Below are 21,582 nucleotides of genomic sequence, written 5' to 3'. Positions count from 1 at the left end.
CGGGTACTGCTACAACTTCAAAATCTACACCGGCCAAAGTAAAGGAGACCTCCCAGCAACTACACAAGTGGTGATGGACCTGGTGAACGACCTAAGTGGCAAGGGCTACAACCTTGCCCTCGACCGGGCCTTCAGCAGTCCCGATTTGTTTCGACGACATCACAACCAGAAGTTCAACGTCCTCGGCACCATCATGGTGAACAGAAAAGGGATGCTGAAAGACCTGCAGTCCGTCAAGCTGAAGCGGGGTGAAACAGCATTCTGGTCGGCGGACCTGGGTGTCAACGGTTCTCTCCTGGCCATGGTGTGGCGAGGCAAGCGCAACATCCGTATGCTCTCCACCATGCATATGGCAGACATCCGTGGCACCAGCAAGCAAGACAGGACAGGGCAGGAAAAACAGAAACTGACCTGTGTCATCGAATACAACGCCCTGATGGGGGGCGTTGACAAGAGCGACCAACTAGCGGCAAATCATCGAGCTACTCGTAAGTCCCTCAAGTGGTACAAGAAGCAAGACTTTGAGAGGACCAGCTATGGCGACTTCCGCTACCGGCGGTGTGTCCTCTGCGCTTCCCATGGTCTGCGAAAGAAGACACACTTTGAGTGCAACACATGCCACCAGCCCCTGTGCATCGCCCCCTGCTTCAAGGAGTACCATAATGTCCACTAATTGACACTATGAACATTTATTTTCATGGACATTTTCATTGACATTATATTGTGTGTTTTTCATGTGTGTTTTGACTTGATGCCCCACTTATCTGGTGTAAACAAAATGTCATTTACTGGTGGTTTTAGGAGTTGTCATGTTTTCAACCTTTGAAAAAAATGGCAAAAAAGACAAAGTTTCTGGAAAGAACTGCTTTGAGGATGTTGTATTTTCATCTCTTGAAAAAGTGGCACATTTCCTTGTAATGGTTTTTCTAATTGGTCTTGTTTTCAACCTTTGAAAAAAAATGACAAAAAAGACAAAGTTTCTGGAATGTACTGCTTTGAGGATGTAGTATTTTCATCTCTTGAAAAAGTGGCACATTTCCTTGTAATGGTTTCACTAATTGGTCATGTTTTCAATCTTTGAAAAAATGACAAAAAGACAAAGTTTCTGGAAAGTACTGCTTTGAGGATGTTGTATTTTCATCTCTTGAAAAAGTGGCACATTTCCTTGTAATGGTTTCACTAATTGGTCATGTTTTCAATCTTTGAAAAAATGGCAAAAAAGACAAAGTTTCTGGAAAGTACTGCTTTGAGGATGTAGTATTTTTATCCTTTTCATTCCTTGCACCGGTGTTAGGAATTTGCTCATTCTTGCCTTTTTTATGAGTTTTGCTTTTTATTTGATTAGAAAGAGTGGAAATTTATTTTACTACTTTTATAAGTTCAACTATTTCAATGAGAAAGGAAAAGAAAACACAAGAGAAATGACAAGAAGAAAATAAGAGAAAAAGAAGTTCTCTCCAAATATTTGTCTGTGTGTGTATTTCTATGTGTACCTGATTTTATTGGTTTCTAAATTTTACTTGAAATTGTTGGGGAAATAAAGTTTGGGGAGGGAAAATGAACAAGTTGGGAGATAAAATGTGAGAGTGGTTTGGGGGAGATATGTTCGGTAGATGGGAAAATATATAACAGAAAAAAACCCCAGTAGCTTAAAAAAGTAGCGAAAGGTACATGCAGCAGTTCCACGAAAAAGCTTCACTTTTAGACCCCATTTTTTACAGCATGATTCATTTGTCCGTCATTGCCCGTACTCATTGAACAGTTGACAAAGCCCAGTGCACCTGCACAGCTTCCCATTCACTCAAGCCCAGTGCACGTGCACAGCTTCCCATTCACTCATCGCATATTACATGCTGAGGTCTTGACCGTCAATCGCTCCGCATTGCAACACGGCAGCATAGCAACACACTGGGCCAAGGCCCGGAACAAACGAGCCCTTATGTAACACACACAATGGGGGCTCTATATAGAGAGGGCGGCATGGCTGCAAAACCGGGGGGTCAGTGGAAGTTGCTTTGAGGGCTAGACTTGCCAAGGGACACTCATTATATGAGGTTTAGGCGTTCAGAAAAAAAGATATGAATTTTTGAAGATTTTTTAAAAACGAAAATATTAAAAAACTGCCCAGCAGCGCATGTAACGGTTAAAAAAAGCACCCGGCAGCAAGTGGTTAAAGAGCTTACATTTTTTGACGATGAGGTGTTTCAATTTGTCATTGATCCATAGGTTATTTTTCTTTTTCACACGTCTTGTGGATGATGGTAAGGCATCCTTGACTGCAGCATCCACAAGATCTAAGAAGCCTTCCCATGTTGATTCGATGTCGTATTTTTCAATAAATAGGTCCCAGGGTGTATTACGTAGAAGGTTATTCAAGTATTGGATGTACTCAATATTGTTAAAGGAAAGGAACTGTCACACAACTGCTGGGGTAGGTGGAGCATGGTTAGCATGAAAGTTAAAAATTACGAAATGTGGTCACTGGAAACTGTATTTGGAGCTGTACTGACTTGTGTGATGCTATCTGGCTTATTGGTTAATATCAAATCAATTATGGATCCAACAGATGAGTTATTAGGTGAAGGATGTGTAATGTCCGAAACTAGCTGCATTAGGGAGTCGGCGAATACAAAAAGTGATGACCGGTTCGAAGACTCAACTCCTTGTCAACAGTCAACATTGAAATCTCCTATGAGAATAATCTCATCAAAGTTGGGAATAAGATGATCCATATTGCCAATTTTGTTGTTCAGCATGTCCCAGTAGGATCTGTTCTCATAGAGGGTCTGTATATTAGCCCAATGAGCCATTTGGTGTTGAAGGCAGGACACAGACACCCACATCAGTTCCAGATCAGTAGACTCATGTTCACCAAGCCTTTTTGTTTACTTAGTTTTGAGGTACTATCAGAATTAATTTGGGTAATGGGGGGTGGAATTTTATCTGGTTTGACTATTTTTTATTTTTTTAAAGTGTTTAGTAGTACTCTGCACTTTTAATGAACAGAGAAACTCTGATTGGTATGGTGATCATATAGTATCAGTGAATGTATTAATACTAATACATTTTCTGGAGTTGTTTGTTAATTTTTCAACACCATGTTGGCTTTCCCATTCACCTGTGGTTATACATGTACATTGGATCTAGTTGACAAGACTGGATCTATTCTGAACAGCTAGTTTCAGATCATTTATTTCAGATCATTTTGCAGTTATGTGCTCTTTGAATATTATAAAGCCATCTTCGTTGATAATGCTTTTGTTTTTTAAACTAAAGCCATTGATGGTTACGAATGTAGTAATGATATCCTGAGCAATATTTTTTCATCCTAGTGTGACATGTGACAATCATGTAATTCATTATGATGCTACCCTTTGTTCTTTACTTGACATTCATGCTCCTGTTGAAAGAAAAACCACTGTAATACGGGTCCAGTGGTTCAACAATGACATGAGGTCAGCAAACCAATGTGAAATAAGGAACAGATTCTCTCATTTATGAGTCAACCTCAACGGGAGTCTTGCAATAATGTCACTGTTAGGATTATATTCCAGACATTTTAATGGCATATCTTATCCAATGATAAAGCTAAGGCAGTGAGTTGGTAAAATTAAGGTAGTGAGAGATGAGTGTGATGCAGTATGACTTTGATAGTCAAGAAACATCTTGAGTGTGTGAGCTTAGTGGGAGCATATGGTTGACCAGTACTAACTAACCATCCCGAGACCCCTAATTCAGCAGGTGAAGATTGGCTGGTAAATCTCAGTTCCAGTGCGATCTGGTCAAATGTTGGTCAAATAAGAGCCAATCAATTGTAACAACTGGTCCAGAGTCCTTGCAACAATCAGCCGGGAAATCAGCCTAAGATTAATCTCATTGAGATAACCGTAAGTTTTCATTAATGTGTCTTAACTAATTGTTTAGAGGCTGAAGATGATTTACGTTGATTTGAGGAATATCAAAATTGTTGTGTACCGGAAATCCGACCATATTGTTTTTTTCAGAAGGAAATGTTGAAACTCATGTAAAAATTGATTTAAAGAGTGCTGTTTTGAGATTGAAATGTAGGTGCCATATCAAATTCACATCTGTATTTTGTCAAAAAAGTAACAGAAATCAATGTTGAAGATGCCAGAAGTATTGATTTATCATTATTAAAGTTGTTGGTTGTAGTTTGGCTAATTGTGCTACGGAACGTGCACATGTTTTGCTTAATATTGTTCTGTTACAGATGGCTGTACCCCTTGGTTTTGAGATTTTCCTCTTGCTCTTTAAGCTGTACTAGCCAGAGGGCCTCGTGAGTTCTGAGCACACAGCAGAAAATATTTGTCCTTGAAAGAAGGCTACCAAGGGCCCATTTTTGCCACAACATTGTTTGCTGAATGCCCAGCTGTGATACGACACTCGTGCACACCAGATGTGAGGGAGTAACCTACGTTTAATTAAATAATCAAATAGAATAAGCTCAGTGTTTTACTAATTTTCTTGTTTTCATGCTGTGTGAGATAATTTTGGAAACATACAAATGCAATTGTTAATTTGAGGAGAGATTTGATTCTGTAAGAGTCCAAGTGGAACGTAAATGATTGTTAATTCAGACTTGAAATTTCCTGGTATTTGATTTTCATTTCGTAAATAGTGTACATCCATGTACTACTAGTGTAAATACTAGAGTCTACAGTGCTATACCTACCCAAACAGTCACTACATGTACAAATTTCCTAGGTGCCTATTATTTATTCGCTGAAAAGATTTGATCACCTGTGGTGCACCCTGACCTACAATGTAATGTGGTCACGCTGCCATGATCGTTCTTTTCTCAGCGGCAGAACATAACGGACGTGTCTTTTGAGGCATTTTTGATTTATCAAGTTTCCGTTTTCGCTACACGGTTCTGTGTCGATTTGATCATCCATCCTTCCTTGTTGAATAAAGCATTACCTTAATTTTCATACTTTGTGCAGTAAGAGTGTTTTTCTGGTGTATATTTCGTGTTCTTTTCCTCTCTATTTTTTCTTGTATGTGCACCCTGCAAGTTATTCTGTTCATGCCAGCAATGCCTGTGTCTATCCTACCAATAAATTACAGGCCTTATCTGGTTGAAATCAGGGGTTTGCTCTCAGGATCTGTCATACTCCCCTGTCTTCTCCGGCTACCAGGATGACGAAAAGGCCCTGCCATAGTCCAGGGGGTTCCAGCCAGGATCTGGCCAGGCCCCTAGTTCGTTTGACCCCACAGAGCTGACGAGGAAGCTGTATGTGTCCAAAATGTGTTTACTGTGACTGTTACGAGGTCCATCAAAAGTAGGCCTGCTGTGAGCCAACTGTTTTGTTGCAATGGTGTTCTGGGCCTTTTCTTCGGATAACGCCCAGCGTGATTGAAATGAAGAGGTGGTGAATGGGTTTGTGGGTACACCATGGAATCAATCTCTCTTGGGCAAGTTGTTCTTAAAAGAATCGTTGAGTTTTAACTCGACGTTTCGGCCAGTGTACTGTGGCTGTCCTCAGGAGAGTGTGCCAGACTGGAGTGGATAGTTGGTTATAAAGGTAATCTGGAAGCGGTGGAACGGGATTCGCGGGTTGTGTGACTCAGCGTGTGTGGGGTGTTGTGTGAAGGTGTTGGATTCTGGAACTGGTGGGAAATCTTGGGTTTGGCTATAGGGGACCCTTATGCCAAGGGGGGGATGGGGTGGCTTTAGGTAAAGAAGACCCTAACACCTTGGGTGGGGGCATACTTTCAGTTGTTAATTCTGAGCATGATATCAGATATCAAAGTGGTTTTTTTTTGTCAGTGGAGATCCCCTCTGTAAGCGGAAAATTTTAGCGATTTCCTCCAGTCAAGTTTAACATGTACTACAATGAGTTCTCTCCTTGATGTGAGCTCCTATGGACGCTCTTTCTTCAGTTATTCATGTCACAAATATCATGCAGACCTGCTAACTAGTACAATTCAGCTGTATTTCCTGTGGGAAATTCTTGAAAATTCAATCATATGTTTTGACGATTTTGACACACCTGAAAAAAATCTTAGTTCAACAGTTGTGAGTGTACATTATGCTAGAAAAAACAGCTGCAAATGTACATGTCCAGTGTACAGATACATGTACATATGCATTTGCACATGTACATGTACGTGCGTTCAAGGTATGCACGCGCGTGTACAAACCTTGTTTGTAAACAGCATCCGGCAAGTATGTTGTGATTGGCTGCCCATGAAATATTAATATTAATGTATGCATCAGTGGGACTCTTTGAAGCCGCTTTGCATCAGTGGAAGTAGTGACAAACAATCTCCAGTTTTTTATGTAGTGCACATTCAGTGGCCACCATAAATATGTGGCTTGAAATAAGGTCATTAAATTTTCTGCTTTCGCCAATAGATAGGTGGCTTTGTGGTAACTGTAGAACAGTACTGCACCGCGTTTACATATTTGATGTGCATTGTTTCGTTCTAAGAAATTTTAAACATGCCATGCTCCTTTAATTAATGTTGCTATCATACGCTCACCTTGTACAAGTGGCAGTCGCACAGACCTGTATATCCTGCGTTACAATCGGCGTGTTTCATCAAGCGTAGCCTGTTGTTCTTGGAGGAGAGCAAGTTGCAGGAGAGCAGCATCATGTCCGTCTTTCAGGCTGGGGAGAACCGATGGGGTGCCCTGTTTCAGCCAATATATATATATAGGAGCGATCTGATTGCATCTTAGCAGAGTTGGGACTCATGCTCAGTTTAATTGTGCCGAGAACATAATGGGAACTTGATACACATGCCAGCAACACAGTAACAGCCTTGTCCAATCTGGAAAAAACAACTTTTTCTGAGTTTCATCCCATCCTAGCCATGTTTTAATGAAATTTACAACATACTGGGTCTTCCTGGTCACCAGGTGCATCAAGGCGAGGAGAGGACATTCATGCAGGCCTTGCGCTAACTTTTTTTCCTGGCTAGCCCACTGGGCTAGTTCAATGGATATTTTACTAGCCCTTTTAGAGTTTTACTAGTCCGTATATAAAAAAAATGTTAAAACCAGAAATTTGTTATCAGCTTACCAATGCAGAATTTGACATCTCGAAAAATAAAAGGCTGATGGTAATAAATAAATAAAGAGGCATGTATGTTTTAGTTAAAAGTCACTGGTCACAGAGCCGGGATCCAAATCATCTCTTTGCTCCATCTTTCCTCTCATTGCTTACGTTTAGCAAAAAATGCTACTTTTTGCTTACTTTCTGACCTCCGCACGCGCGTGATGAACGAGAGAAAATTTTTCATATCAAACACTTTCAAGGACTCCTGCAATGCCCAGTATAGCTAGCTAAAAATAAAAATTAATGCCGGTGTCTTTTCTGTCTTCACACAACACCTGTCAACAACCTTTTCTAATGTTATAACGCTTGTCTTTATTTGTTTTCCTACTTCATTTGCAATTTTCAAAAAAAAAATTCTGTCATTTTCACGAGTTCCACTCATGTTTCGCAGTAGTGAAATTTTGTGCGCAAAGCTCAATGCATGAAAGTAAAGTTGCGCTGGTTCCCACCACGCCGCACCCATGCAAAAGAACGCGAGATGGAAATGTGCTAGTCTTTACATGCCCCGGTTGCGAGTCGATTAAAACTACATCAGTGTCATACACGCATGCAGCCATACAGCTGCAGGTCGAAAAAACATGGATGTTGCAAGAGAATTTCTTTAAGTTAATTCACAAAAGTTGGTCTTTTGTTTATGTATTTATTTTCTGTGCTCACGAGTTCCTGCCATGGCACGTGGTTTATCGCCCGTCTGGATGCATCATGTACGCTTACCACGCGATACACGGACATTGCTGGCCAGTTTGCTGTCATGATTACCCGACTAACATTGTGTGATTTGTCCATAATTCTTGTGATCTGTCAACTGCAGAAATTTTACATATATCAAGACATGTTTTTATCACTGTTTGAGACAATTTTTGAAAGCTTTCATCTCCATTCAGGCTATTACATCAGCACAAAAAATTGACCAAACAAAATTCTGACCTACCGATACTATTTTTGAGATGCATGTAGTCAGAAGCAGAAGTGGCCTAAACAGTGAACGAGAATAGTGTGCAGGTGCGGTATCGCGCCGTACCATGTGCTACGCTGTACCAGTACTACAACCCACCAGTCTACTCTGTTCATGGCGTTCATGGTCACTTATCGCCCTGTCACGCGAGAATCATGTTTCAAAAACACAAGTAAAAACACATCCACAACAACTCAGTTTTTACGATCTTGTATTTATTATCAAGACAAGCATTATATATTTTGATCTAAGTTTTAACGGGTAGGCTTATTCTGAATTTTTCACTAGCCCACCGGGCAACCAAGGAACCAAGTTTAGGTAGCCCGGACCATTTTTTGCTAGAATTTGTACACCTGGCTAGTACTTTTTCGAGGCCTGTCATGTCGTATGTATATAATATTAATAATGGGCATTGTAAAGCACAGAACATATCTACCATTAAGGTGCTTGAGGTGCCTTGCACAAACAAGCAAAAGCAAAATGTTGTTGTGAATGATCAAAAGTGAGATATAACAGTGTGTCATTAGCAAATATGTGATTTTGTTATTTGCCAGATGATTTCTCTCAACTGATAACATGCAGAGACAAAAACCATTGTGGGCCAAGAACAGAACCTTGTGAAACAGAAAAATCAACAGAGACAGAGATTTAACATGGTCTACCCACACATACTTCTACCTGCTCTCAAGACTGGCACCAACAATATTTTGGAGTCAAGACAGCAGGATGACATGGTCCACAGTGTTGAAGGCTGCACTTAAATCAAGGAGGATCAGAGCAGTGATCTTTTGCTGATCTATTGCATTCAACAGAACACACAACAGGGTAGTCTTAGTGCTGTGATTAGGCCAGTAAGCAGATTGAAGTGTGTCCACAAGATCACTGTTCCACATCAGAGCAGACAACCTTGAAGACACAATTCATTCGGCTTTCTTTCCCCCAAAAAACAAATTGGAAACTGGTTTGTAGTTCTTGATGTCTTCCTTGTCTAAGCAAGCTTTCTTCAACAAAGGATGGATACAAGGAACCTTTAAAGAACTAGGAAATGTACCAGGGGTGAGGGGCTTATTGACACTATCAATAATGGCAATGATCTCATCACTACAATCCTTTATCAAGCTTGTCAGTATAGGATTGAGCTCACAATTTGGAAGGGGAATTCAAAACCAATTTTTTAACCTTAGTGGTAGATTGAAAAACTATAAGATGTGCCTGATGTGAATAATACAAAGGGTAAAAGTTGAGGAAAAAAGCATTGCATATGGTAAAAATCTTATTAACAAAATATTCAGGAAAACTGTCACTAGAGCGGCATCAGAGTGACATAATGGTAATATGGGCTTTTTACTCTTATTCAACAATGTAATAACTCAGTCACAATGTGTCTTTGAACTATGAAGCTGGCTAAGATGAAGTTTGGCCGTAATAGCAAGATGGTCAGAGAGACCTGGATGAATGTGAAGTTCGCGAATTAATAGCACATTTCCACAAGTGATCAACAGATCCAAACGATGTCCTGCACAATGAGTTGGCTCAGTAATGTTTTGAACACGACCATATGATGCAAGGAGAGTCTTAAACCGATTGGCAGCAGGGTCTAGAGGGTTGCCAACATGAATGTTGAAATCACCTGTAACAATGAGGTCGGATGGGTGCAACCACGGACCGTTTACCCAGGGATGTGCAACTTAAGCTCAGAGCTGGTTCAGTGCTTGTTACGGCCGGCACAATATCAAAGCAGAAAATAAGTTGGATTATGTAACACTTTCTCTAATAATAAAACATATATTCCTGTCTACCACTTTGTTTTCTTGTAATATTTTAAGTCAGGGTACACCTTTTCTACAAATATGCTGCTCAAGATATTTCATCCTATACATTCTGAGAAAATTGGGGAATTTTGCCTGATTAAAACTTAGTTTCTCCTTGAAATCGATAAATGAAGAAGATTTATTCGCCAAAACGAATAGATTTAAGCACCGCGTCGGCGCGTCTTCTCGGCATAACCATGGCTGCATTGTACATGCTGCAACGCGTGTCATGTGGTCGGGAGTTTTCTCAAGAAAGTCGAGAGGGCCTGCAGGGGTAATAACAATCCGTAACACGCATGGAACCCATGTCGCACATATGTTTGCACTGGGGCCACTCGCGGTTAGCACATCCCTGGGTTATTGTTCCTTGGATCAATAGATACAATTCAATCATATTCTCAAACTTCTGAAGGAATGAGGTTATGTTGATATGGCGACCAGATGTGCCTTTAGCAGGGCAGTACTACTACTACTAATAATTTATTCATTTTTAAAGTGCAAATTTCATATAGATATTTTCAAATGCGCTGATAAACATTCACAAGCAATAAACATTCACAAGCCAAACTGATCTGGAGTTGGAGTGACCATGACATGGATGGATTCAAATGCAGATATTCTCCAGAATCATATTTGGCAGTTACTGATTGAGTAGGCTTATGGAGAAATTTGACCCCTTTTGAAAATTTAAGTCTAGGGACATGATAAAATGAATAACCAGCTTATGTTAACCCAGCAGTAGTCAAATCATCCCCAGATTTCAACCAAATTCCAGCAATAGCAACTATGTCAAAGTTGTTTTCGAGAACAAATTTAAGATGGTCGACAGGCTTATTCTGAATGGATTGGAATTCAGAGAAGAGAAATGTAAGTTGGCTTGGACATGGGGGACATTGCAACATTGAAATTGCCTTTCATTAGGAGCTATTCACAATACAAGGTACCAATCATGCCTCAGAGAGGCCACTGTTCAATTTTCAATGCTGATATCTTCATCAGTTGTTATTTTATATGCAAATGCGTTGACCATACACGGATAAACCTTAACCCTCTTGGCCTTTTTGCCAGGCACCACACTCACTCCTTCAAAGTCCTCTACAAAAAAATTGCATTCAGCCTCAATCCTCCAAAATCCACCTATATTTCTCAAATATGCTCCTTTGAGGGGTGCCCACTGCCTCAATCTTTCAAAATTCCATTGGAAATTACTGTCTTTGTATTTACGCTCAAGCAAATGGTATCCTGGAGCGGTTGAATGGCTTCATGTACAATCTAGACATAAATTTAGGTATGGCTTAGCATAAAAAATCACAAGCTCTAACCCTAAACCTTGACACAATGTGTCCTTTACAATCAGCCAAACTTTTTTGCCAGTCTTCCTCAATCATCCCAAATCCTCCAACACCACATGAGGGATTTGAAAGGATTGAGGGGATTTAGGGTTTACAGCTTTGGAAAGAAATGCATTGTTACTCCTTCATTAAAAATACCCAACTTAAATCAATCAGTGTGGTTTCTTACAGTGTGTTTACAGCACACTGTTAGGAATCATATTTGTGTATGGTGTTGTTACATTTAGTGCAGTACCTGACAGAATCATGTTAATGGTGAATTTTATTTCTCACTGTACAATTAGCTGTCTTCAGAAAGTGGAAGTGTCATCCCCCCCAGGCACAGTCATTGGCTATGTGTGTCAGTCATGGAGTATGTGCTTTCCTAAATTCACCATAGAAGATGCAAGCAGAACTACTATTCTGCGCATTGAGGGACCTCTGTGCACCTGGAACCTGTGTGGAGATGTGGAATTTGATGTAAGTTTCCTTACATTTAATCTATAGAAATGAAATATACATGTATAAGTCCACTGCGCTCAACCTACCTAAACATTTACTACATATGCAGATTTCCATTCCCGCCATTTGCCATTTACTAGAAACTTGATCAACTGTAGTGTGCCCTCGAGTGCTATGGCATAGCGTGGCGCCACCACCATGTTCATCCTTCTTTCTTAGTGCACATCGCTATTACAGACATGTCATCTTCAAGTTTTTTGAGTTTTCCTTTTCGCTCTATCTTCTGTGCTAAACTGATCCATTGCTGGTTTAACTCTTAAGAAGTGATGTTCCTCCAAACTTCATGATGCCTTTTCTTCAGCTATCATCTCCACTTTCCAGCCTCTCTCTTAGATTTTCTCTTCACTGGTCAGCCACCTCGATCCGAAGCCTACACCTCCACTACAACTCCAGATCCTAACCCTCTACCTGCCGATCCCCATCCATATGCTTGATTCATATACAACAGAAGAACCTTCGAGATTTGGCCTATCATTTGGTCTCTCAACATCCCCAGTGGTCTTCACCTGAATGGCGAAAATTGTTGTGGCCTACCTACACCAGTTAGTCATTCCTACATTTGAAACTCTTGAGTGCTGACTCACTCTAGGCAGTTCTCCAGACTAGGCTGCAGTTTACACCATCCTTACTTTGCTTACCAGCAGTCTCGGGTTCTTCATCGACCACAAAAAATTTAGACCCATTCTTACCCATACTCCCATTTACCTGGGTGCAGTTCTTGACCGCTGCCAGGGGTCCATCACACCAACACAACCCATCTTCGGTCTGATGACAAGCCTGGTGGACCATATGAAGCCCCTCCAGCTCCACCTACTTTTATTCTTCCAGCCCAAATGTGACCTGATTGTCCTCCCAATTTTCATAAAGGACTTCATCCGGTCACACCTTCACTGGTAGCTGATATGGAACCATCTAGATTGCGGGTGCTCTTTCCCAGAGATGGATTCACGATTTCTACTGATCCATCCCAATTTAGATGGGGTACTTCCCTTCCCTACCTTCCAGGTTGCAGGCACAGGGGTGCCTCAGTTATTGTGAAGTTACATTGACATTCTGGAACTTCAAGCAGCCTTCAGTGTGATGCGTCACTTCTGTACAGCCATTAAGGCAAATGTCCTGATTCGATGAGACATCTCACCAGTGACCATATACATAAATCACCAAGGAGGCACACACTCACTATGCCTCGGCCTCCTGACAAGACAAATGTTCCCCTGGGCATTGGACTCCGGGATTGACTTGAAGACAACCCACATCCCAGGAGCCAAGAACTCCATTGCAGATGTCTGTTCTCAGGGAAGGATTCACTTGACAGAGCAAACTCTGCATGGCAAAGTAAATCTTTAAGGTACTCAATAATCCACAAATTGACCTCTTTACCTTGACAGAGAATGCACAGCTGCATACGTTCTGCACCAAGTTCCCTCACCTACAGACCTGCGCTACAGATATCCTTTATTTCAACTGGGAAGGTTAATGTACCTGTGCGCCTTTCCTCCGTCACCCCTAATCCCAGCAGTTCTGTCAGGATCGATCGGGAATGTTGCCATGTTCTTCCCTTTGCCCCTTTCTGTCCTCACCTGCCCTGATGCCCGATTAATCAGGCTGCTAGTATAAGTCTATATCCGCAGAAAACAGCCTTTTACGTCATGGTGTGACGGACAATGTGTGGCTCTAACCGAGGCACCTATAACCCCAGTAGCCAACTTTTTCTTGTACCTACTTGAGTCAGGAATCCAGTTAACAATCATATACTATCCACGGTGGTTGTCCCTGATGGCTCTACTTCCCCAGACAACACCTCCTTCTTTGTATGTTCATTGAGCGTTCCCCTCCAAGACAGCTCATTTCCTGTTGTGACCTGTATCTTGTCCTTGTGCTCCTTGCAGGTCATCCCTCCAAGCCTCTCAGCAAGGCAGAGCAGTGCATCCATGGGCGTGGGCCACGGACGCTCTACAGATTAACTGGACAGGCCTACTAGTGTATACCTTCCCACCTTTCTCACTGATTGTACCCAAGACACATCAGGGAAGCTATCGAGATATACAAGCATGACACAGTACCCCAAGACGTTGGATTCCACATCAGCAGCATGTAGCACTCCATATTAACCTCCCCGACCAACGGATCATCTATGCCCACGGTCACTAGTTCCTTGTCCCACTAAAACCTACACCACACTGCCATGCATCAGTGAACGCACTCAATAGCCTTTCAGCCCACAGATCCACCACGAGCAATTCTTTCTGCTCCAATGCACCCTTAGCATCCTCTCCAGCACTGATAACCAGCATCCTCAGTGCCAGGCAACCAGTCACCCTCCTGAAGACGATTAGGGCACCATCAGTTCTTCTCAGAACCACACGTTCATTAAAGAGATATTTTCTTCTACATAGTGCAACTGTAAGCATAACCTCTTTATCCTCCAATAGCCCAAGTCAGGGATCCCTCATCCAGAACCTAAGAACCTACACTTAACTTGTTGGACATTGCCCAATGACCCTTCTGCTTGGCAGGATATTCTAGCTGTGCTGCAGCCATGTTCGCGGTACCCGCTGCTACATCTGATTTGAATCAGCCAGCCAACAGCAGCAAGCTCGGTGGTTGAGCAGTTACGGCATCTACACTAGTAAGCAGGAGGTTGTGGGTTCGCATCGCACCCGAGTACGCTTGTGGTTTTTTTCACAAGCCTTTGGGGGCATACACTGAGTATACAGTGTTAAAATACACGTCGGGCAGGGCAAAACTCCAAAATCAGTTAACATCCTTGAAGCAAAAGTCTTGCTAAGCATATTTTAAACTATAACTTTACACAATTTGTAGGTTGCCTGTATTTTGTCAGATGAAATGGAATGACATGAAGGGTTGCCCCACTGCCTAGTAGTGATGCTTCTACTATTCCGCAGATTCCTACCATGGCTTTCAAGCCTAGAAAGGGGAAACAATTGCTTAGTACAGGGATTGAAAGGATCTTATTTGCAAAACTATGGCAATGGTCTTCTCGCCTGTTGGCTAAAGTGTCAAGGCAGAGAATTCTACAAGCATCATCATAATGATCGTAATCCCATCCCAAAATAATTTTGCAAGCCCTCCTCCGAAATTGTTCGATGGATTTGCGCCGGGGAGAGAATGAGAGAGTGGATACAGGAGGAGTGCAGCTTCACAGCAAAATATCCCATCGCTTAGTGCAAGTTGTTGCAGAGTATCTCATTGCCCAGTACAGACAAGTGGACTCCCATCACTGCCGTGCAATGCATGCTGTGAAGCTGTGAGGTTGTGTGTGTCAACAGTGTTTGTGAACAGTTCTGTGTGCATTTCCCGATTTCACGCAGATTCTCTGAGCAAATCTGTTTAAGGCACGGACATTCTTTTTGCCTGCGCTTCGTTCTCAGCTCCTCAAAATAAAAGAGTCATGTGAGAATGTCGGACCAAAAATTATGGTTGTCTCTGGCAATATGTTACGTGTGGTGTGCAATCCCTCCTCTATCTGTTGCCTAATCTCCTTGACAGGAGTGGAGAACAGGTTGTTAGTGCCTGAATAGATGAGTATCATGTGTGGTACATGGTTGCTGCAGAGTTGCCGTCGCAATGTTGGAACTAGGGCCTCCCATTGAGCGCCTCGCAAACCACACCAGGTCAATGTCCTGCATGGTGGCATGGTGGCACCGGCCCATTGACTGGATTTGTGAATTGGGGACCCCATTAATAGTGGCCTCTGCAGCTGTCATGATCCGAAAACTACGTTGGCTAAAAATCCGAGGGGGTAACTCAAGGCTCCTCATGCATGTTTGGAAGATGCGGTGAAACTGACAGGAAGTTAAGGGGACCCATCAAAATGAATGTACAGAGGACTAACTCCTGGCATCTGTGGGCATAGGTATTGGGTTACTTGACAAACTGGGCACAAGGGAGATGACCCATTTTTGTGAAAACACAGGACTGCAGACTAACCTGTCTGGTCTGTTTTGGAAAATCATAGGATTAGGGTCATAATTGAACGGGCCACATCTTTAAACCGAATATCATGTAAGGCCACTGTGTGGAAACAATCACTAGATTTGGACGGGGCCGTAAATTCCCCCACCTGCAGAAAGCTGAAAAAGGCTAGCTGAAATGCTGCCTTAATTCAAAATAAAACTAGGAACAGTAAAAAAACTGAAATGCAAGTGCCCATATCTGTGACTTTTATTTGACAGGTTCTTTCAGCAGATGGCAACACAAAAGTTGGAAAAATATCCAAACAGTGGAGTGGATTTGCTAAGGAGGTATTTACTGATGCAGATAACTTCGGTATTTCATTTCCCATGGATTTGGATGTGAAAATGAAGGCAGTCATGCTGGGAGCCTGCTTCCTAATTGTAAGTACAGTGTATAGTAGAAACTGTCTTATACACGTTAAGGTTATCCCTGTAATGACTTATTTAATAGCAATTTAGAACAAAATTTTGGATTGAATTCACCAGTCTACTGCCTGCAACTTAGACAGATTACCAATACATATGCATTATTTCCTAATTATGTCCATTACTCCATTTGCTAAATTCTCGATCAATTGGAAGTGCGCCCTCACTCGCTCAACTCCCGCGGAAGTGGCCACTATGATCTTGCTCTTTTCTTAGGGCCATTACTAATGGACGTCCTCTTGTCCAGCTCTGATATTTTCGAGAGTTTTCCTTCACTAAGCTTTGTGCCATTTCATTTCTCGATCAACTCCCTTATTCTTTCTTCCCTGGTCATTCTCGTCCTTCTGAATGGTAGGACTGTTCCTTTTATCGCTTTTCGAAGTCTTTTTCCATATTTGTGTTCAGTCTTGCACGGATGGCAGACTTTCCCTTGACCTTCGCCTAGACTTGACCTTAGTCGGGTCTTGTCCCTAGACTTTCCCTTGCCTGTTAGACATTGCATATTTACTCCTTGTATATTTGTACATATCTTCCAGTTACTGAAATAAAGTTTAACGGAGGAACATCCTGTTTTGTTATTCTGGTATATATCCCGGATTTCCCTTCTTGTATATATCTTCTAGGTCCCGTGATAAAGTTTAAACAAGGAATGTAGCATTTGTTATTTGATTTTTCTCTTGTGGTGTATGATTTCTCCACCTTTTTTTTTTCATTAGGTCCCAGATCAGTAGATATTTCGTACTAGTTCGAAGGGACATTGGTGCAGTGGATTCAGTCCTTCCAAACTCTGGGAATCGGACAGTGCATTAATTTACTATTCCCTTCCTTACAGTCGTTCTGGGGTATGACTGTAAGATACCCTTATTTACTTCAGTATCGTACTGTCAAGCATGCTAGTTCTCTCTTTGAGCATCAAGTTTTCCTCGATTACCAAGAAAAAGAAACATGTATGGATATAAAAGCACACTGTTCATTGCTAATTATTTTGAATGTCCACGTTTTTGGCTTCCAAGTTAACACCTGAGATCAAGAGAATTGTGTATTAATAACACTGAAACCTAGAAAAAGCTATCACTAGACCAATGCGTATGAAAGATATTAATAGATATTTGCGTCATCATATACTCGTATGACTCATTACGTGGTTTGACGAAAGATTTCTCTTGCATAAAAAATTGCGGTACATACAATAGTGCCTGTAGCATTTTAATTGAACAGCACACAGTTGCTTAACATGAACAGTTCAGAGTCCATACAGTTGCCTGATTCAGTAATCAAAGTGCATACAGGAGACAATATAAGCATTGCAGTAGGTGTGCTGGGAGAGCAGAAGCATTTAAAAATCATGAATAGACCTGAGCAAGTTGTCCTTTTCAGAACTACATAGACAATACACAATACTACATAGCGTGGGCAGTCTGCTGAATAATCCCATTCCACAGTAGAGTAGGCAGATTTCGATTTGCTGTCCAAGAATTCTCTTCAGATTGATTAGGAGTGAGGGGAGTTGATCTTTAGCTGAGACTTACATGTATATGCACTTCTACCTTGTTCTTATACTACATGTAGGTTATACTTGCAGGATTTGTATTTGGTTTTCAGTTTGCTGTTAGCATCTATATTCATCCATAGAGGATAAAGTTTCCTCTGTTTCTGGTAACATTCACAATTGTTCATTCTTAATATACACGCATCTCTCTTCATTGCATTTTTTATAATTATTTTCAAGGAAGTGCCATGCATCATTGCCTGAAAAATCAGTGTTCTTCAAATAATTTCTGAGGAGATAAAATGCACACTGGTATCAATCTTTCCTCTTGTTAGCTGAAATGTAGCAATTTGGCACAAAGAAAGATGAGACATGGTAACTTTTCTATGAAGTTTGATACTTTTTACATTATTAATATGTGAGTTATTGTCATTAACTTAGATCCATACAGTAGGTTACTTCTAATTTGAAATCTCTGATCTTCCAATCAGTCAACAAATGAGCTTCTCTCTGGTCTCTTCTCATTTGTTCATGTCTCACAGTCCATTGAACACTAGTATGCTTTGTGTCACAAAATAGTGGTCATACAGTGCACCACCAACTACTTGTACAGATGGCATGAATATCAAAGATGTCACAGTATTTTCTTAAACTCTGAATGATGTGGTGTGCTGTGCCATGATAGTTACGGAGTTGGATGCTAAACACTCCTTTTCCATGTGAACTGAAGTCTGGCAAACTTTTACTTGACTCCTGTGCTTCCCATACATTATTGTGTGAATTAATTGGCGTAAATAATAAATCTTGGAAAAATACTCAAAACTGAAAATAAGGTCTGAGATTTGAGTACATTGCACAGAAAATGGCATGTACTTGATTCCAAGCACTAAATGAAAATTTTGCAAAGCATGATCATCAGTGCTGGAGTTAAACTACAGTATATGTACATTTTGCCCAGCTTTGTTATCAATGGAATGGTATTTGCCAAAATTAGCGACTTGACTCGCTCTTTTTATTGCAGGGCAGCATTAGGCTTGTACAAGGAAGTGATATGTCCCATCTGCAGTGACTCACTGCTTATGCTGGCTGTTGTCTAGTGGGTGATACCTATCTGTCTGCAGATGATATGCCTCCTTTTCTGCAGTCTCCTCTAACTCTTTAGACTGAGCTGACCCTGTTGACCTCTGCACATGGTAAAGTCTACATAATGGTGTATGTTCACGGCGTGTGAGCAGTAGTTTTCCCCAAGTCTCTTCTAGTTCTACATGTGACATCTTCCTTGAGTATTTACTTTTCTTGAGCCAGGTCTTCTCCCAAACTTTTATGTCCCCTTCTTGGCCTCACACCAAAGTGTTAATTCATTTTAGGAGAGCAACCTCTTCCCAATCTAAGTCCAAGAAGTCTAGTTGTCAGACACATTCTACTAGGACCCTCACTGCAGCCACTGCTATACCTACTCCCCTGGAGTATGTACTCATTTGGCCAACAAACAAGTTCACTGTCACTAAATCACAGGCACATTAAGCAGCTCCACCACTACGGCCTATGTTTTCCCCTCTGGTGCTCCACACCCATTCCACTCAAACAGAAGGCACAGTTCTTACCCTCAATATGACACTTTTCTGCCTAAAACCATTCTAGATGGACCCACATCTCTTCCAAATAGTCAGAACTCTTTCAACAGCTTTATTAGCTACTACAGAATTGGGCCTTTCACCCTGTACTGGAGACTTTGATCACATCTCTCTGAAGCAGATGGTTTCCTTTACCTGCCTTATTGGCCATGTTGTGTTGCCCTTGCAAGCTGGGCTTGCTGGATGGGTTTCAGGAGCCTTCCATATCTGAGTACCCTTCTCTCAATATCTGCCAGAACCCTTAAATGAGTGATGTTAGCCAGCTTTCCTTTCCCTTCACTGGTGACAATTGTGATAGGTCACCTTCGTACTGGGTTGGGGCACAGTGAGGACTTCTGCCAAGTGTTGGTCTCCTGGTCTCCTGTGGATGCCAGGTACCATAATAAACTTTCTAGACATGAAATTAGTCTGAAATGGTCTATTGCTTCCTACATGAAAGCGGGCCTAGCAGTTCTGATTTACTGCAGCAGTGCAATGTTGTTTTCTTATGTCAACTAGTATAGTGGTTTGACCTTTCAGGCAACAAAACACATAACAAATCCCATTCAATTGAAATTTCTCTTCCTCTGAGAAGTTAGGATGAAAGACTCATCGCTTTTGTATTTTGTTTGTAATACTGCCTAATGGAATTAAAGCTTCCGTACAATTGTTATTTTTTCTTGGTAGAGTCACATTGTGTACATCTTTAAAGTCTTTCTAAAGGAACCAGGAAATAGAAATGTTTTTATATTTTTTTACTAAAAACCCTTGAAATTGCAAGTTTGGGTTTAAATTAACCTGACTTTAAATTTTTGTTTTGCAATTTTAACCCATATTTTGCTGCTTTTTTGGTTTTATGCTAATGCGTATTTGCATGTTCATGAGCAGAACTATGATGTCATCTAAGGTCCTGAATCTCAATGTTGCACTGATTTGTGCACAGAAAATTCCTAAATTTTTTATCCACTGCTGTGGCAGATTTCATTTTCTTGGCCAATTTATTACTGTGTAAGTATATGGCAATAATCCAGCTAAAATCCTTTTCACAGAAATGTTCCCAGATACCAAATTTGGGGTTCACAATTTGAACATGAAAACATGCAACCTGAAGCATGTCTTCCTGGATTTACATGTACATCAAAGCAAAAGTGCCCTTACTTGTCCAGGAATGCTTGGTCAATTTTTAATGTGTGAAAAAGTGCACGGTTCAGTTCACGTAACTCAAAATAGATGTCAAACAGTCTTCATATATTACAGAGGTACACAAGAAGTGATTCCAAGAAAAATTCATTTCCTGGATCCTTTAAATGTATGGAAACTATTTGTAATCCCTTTGGAGGTAAGTGTATTGAAAAGTGCACTTTTTAACATTAAAAGTTGTCCAAGCTTTTCCGTCAGGAAAGTGAAGGTGTTATTGCTGTGATGTTTTTATCATGGAAGACACTTTTCAATTTACATTTTTAGGTTCAAATTTTGAACCCCAAATTTGATCTTTGAAAAAATTACTGGAAAAAGTGATACTTGCCGAGTTATTGGTAAAGAAATGAACATTAACAAGAGCAGTTTTTCTTGCGCAAATCAATACAATGCTGAGGTTCCGTGCCTTTGATGACAACATAGTTTTGCTCATGAATGTCATAATTCATAACCCAAGAGGCTCCAAAATACAGGTTTAAAATAGCAAGGCACAAATGAAAATCAGGTTAGTTGGAACATTACTCTTACAGTATGAAGAGTTGCTGTAAAACAATTTTATTACATGGTGTCTTTAAAACATTGAACTAATCACGTGCATTTACCACAGAGAGCAAAAGTGTTGCTGCCATGAATTTTTCTTTTTTTTTTTTTTTAAATTTTCAACAACTTTGTTGTCTTCTTCATTGTATGAAAAAATTATGTTTCTTAAAAGGGTTAAATAGATTGAAAAGTGCACTGTTCTAGACACTTAAAATTATCTGTGCCCTTCTGTCAACCGAAGGGCACTTCTGTTAAGTCTTCTAGGGAAGACATAGTTCAGTGCATAGGTTTTTTCTGTTCAAACTGTGGACCCAGAATTTACTCACTGAAAACATTTCTGAGAGAGGGATTGATATACAACTTATAACTTATTGATATATAACTTATAACTACATGTGTATGCACATAAAAAAATGAATCAGCAAAGAAAAGAAAAGTTAGTCCTGCAAAATGCATAAAATTGCAGGACCTTTTTGGTACAAACTAATGTAATTTTGAAGCTTTCTTCCTGGGATGCCATTACAGTTTTGCTCATGAGCAAAGCTATTGATATATCTATGCTCATTAGCATAAAACAAAAGGGGGGTAAAATACGCTTTTAAATATGGTTCCAAGCCTGTGGGAGTCTTCTATTAT

The 21,582-nt window shown here is 40.8% G+C and overlaps 2 protein-coding genes across 3 annotated transcripts in view; both read left to right on the top strand.

Moving 5' to 3' along the window:
• Window positions 1–21,582, top strand: part of lipt2 (lipoyl(octanoyl) transferase 2) — a 447,804-nt gene that overhangs the window by 59,008 nt on the left and 367,214 nt on the right. The window lies entirely within an intron of this gene.
• The window catches only part of LOC110983239 (phospholipid scramblase 1-like), a 93,125-nt gene that overhangs the window by 64,812 nt on the left and 6,731 nt on the right, over window positions 1–21,582 (top strand). Inside the window, exons 5-6 of one of the 2 annotated variants that reach the window (XM_087145538.1) lie at window positions 11,488–11,662; window positions 15,901–16,062. In XM_087145538.1, the coding sequence (XP_087001664.1) occupies window positions 11,488–11,662; window positions 15,901–16,062 (337 nt within the window). The remainder of the gene's footprint in view (window positions 1–11,487; window positions 11,663–15,900; window positions 16,063–21,582) is intronic. The other variant, XM_087145539.1, reaches the window with a different exon arrangement.

The sequence above is a fragment of the Acanthaster planci genome, linkage group LG14, assembly GCF_054643075.1.
Source record: "Acanthaster planci isolate LZ-2023a linkage group LG14, COTS_SCS, whole genome shotgun sequence".
Lineage (NCBI taxonomy): Eukaryota > Metazoa > Echinodermata > Asteroidea > Valvatida > Acanthasteridae > Acanthaster > Acanthaster planci.
This window is presented reverse-complemented; position numbering and strand designations above follow the sequence as displayed.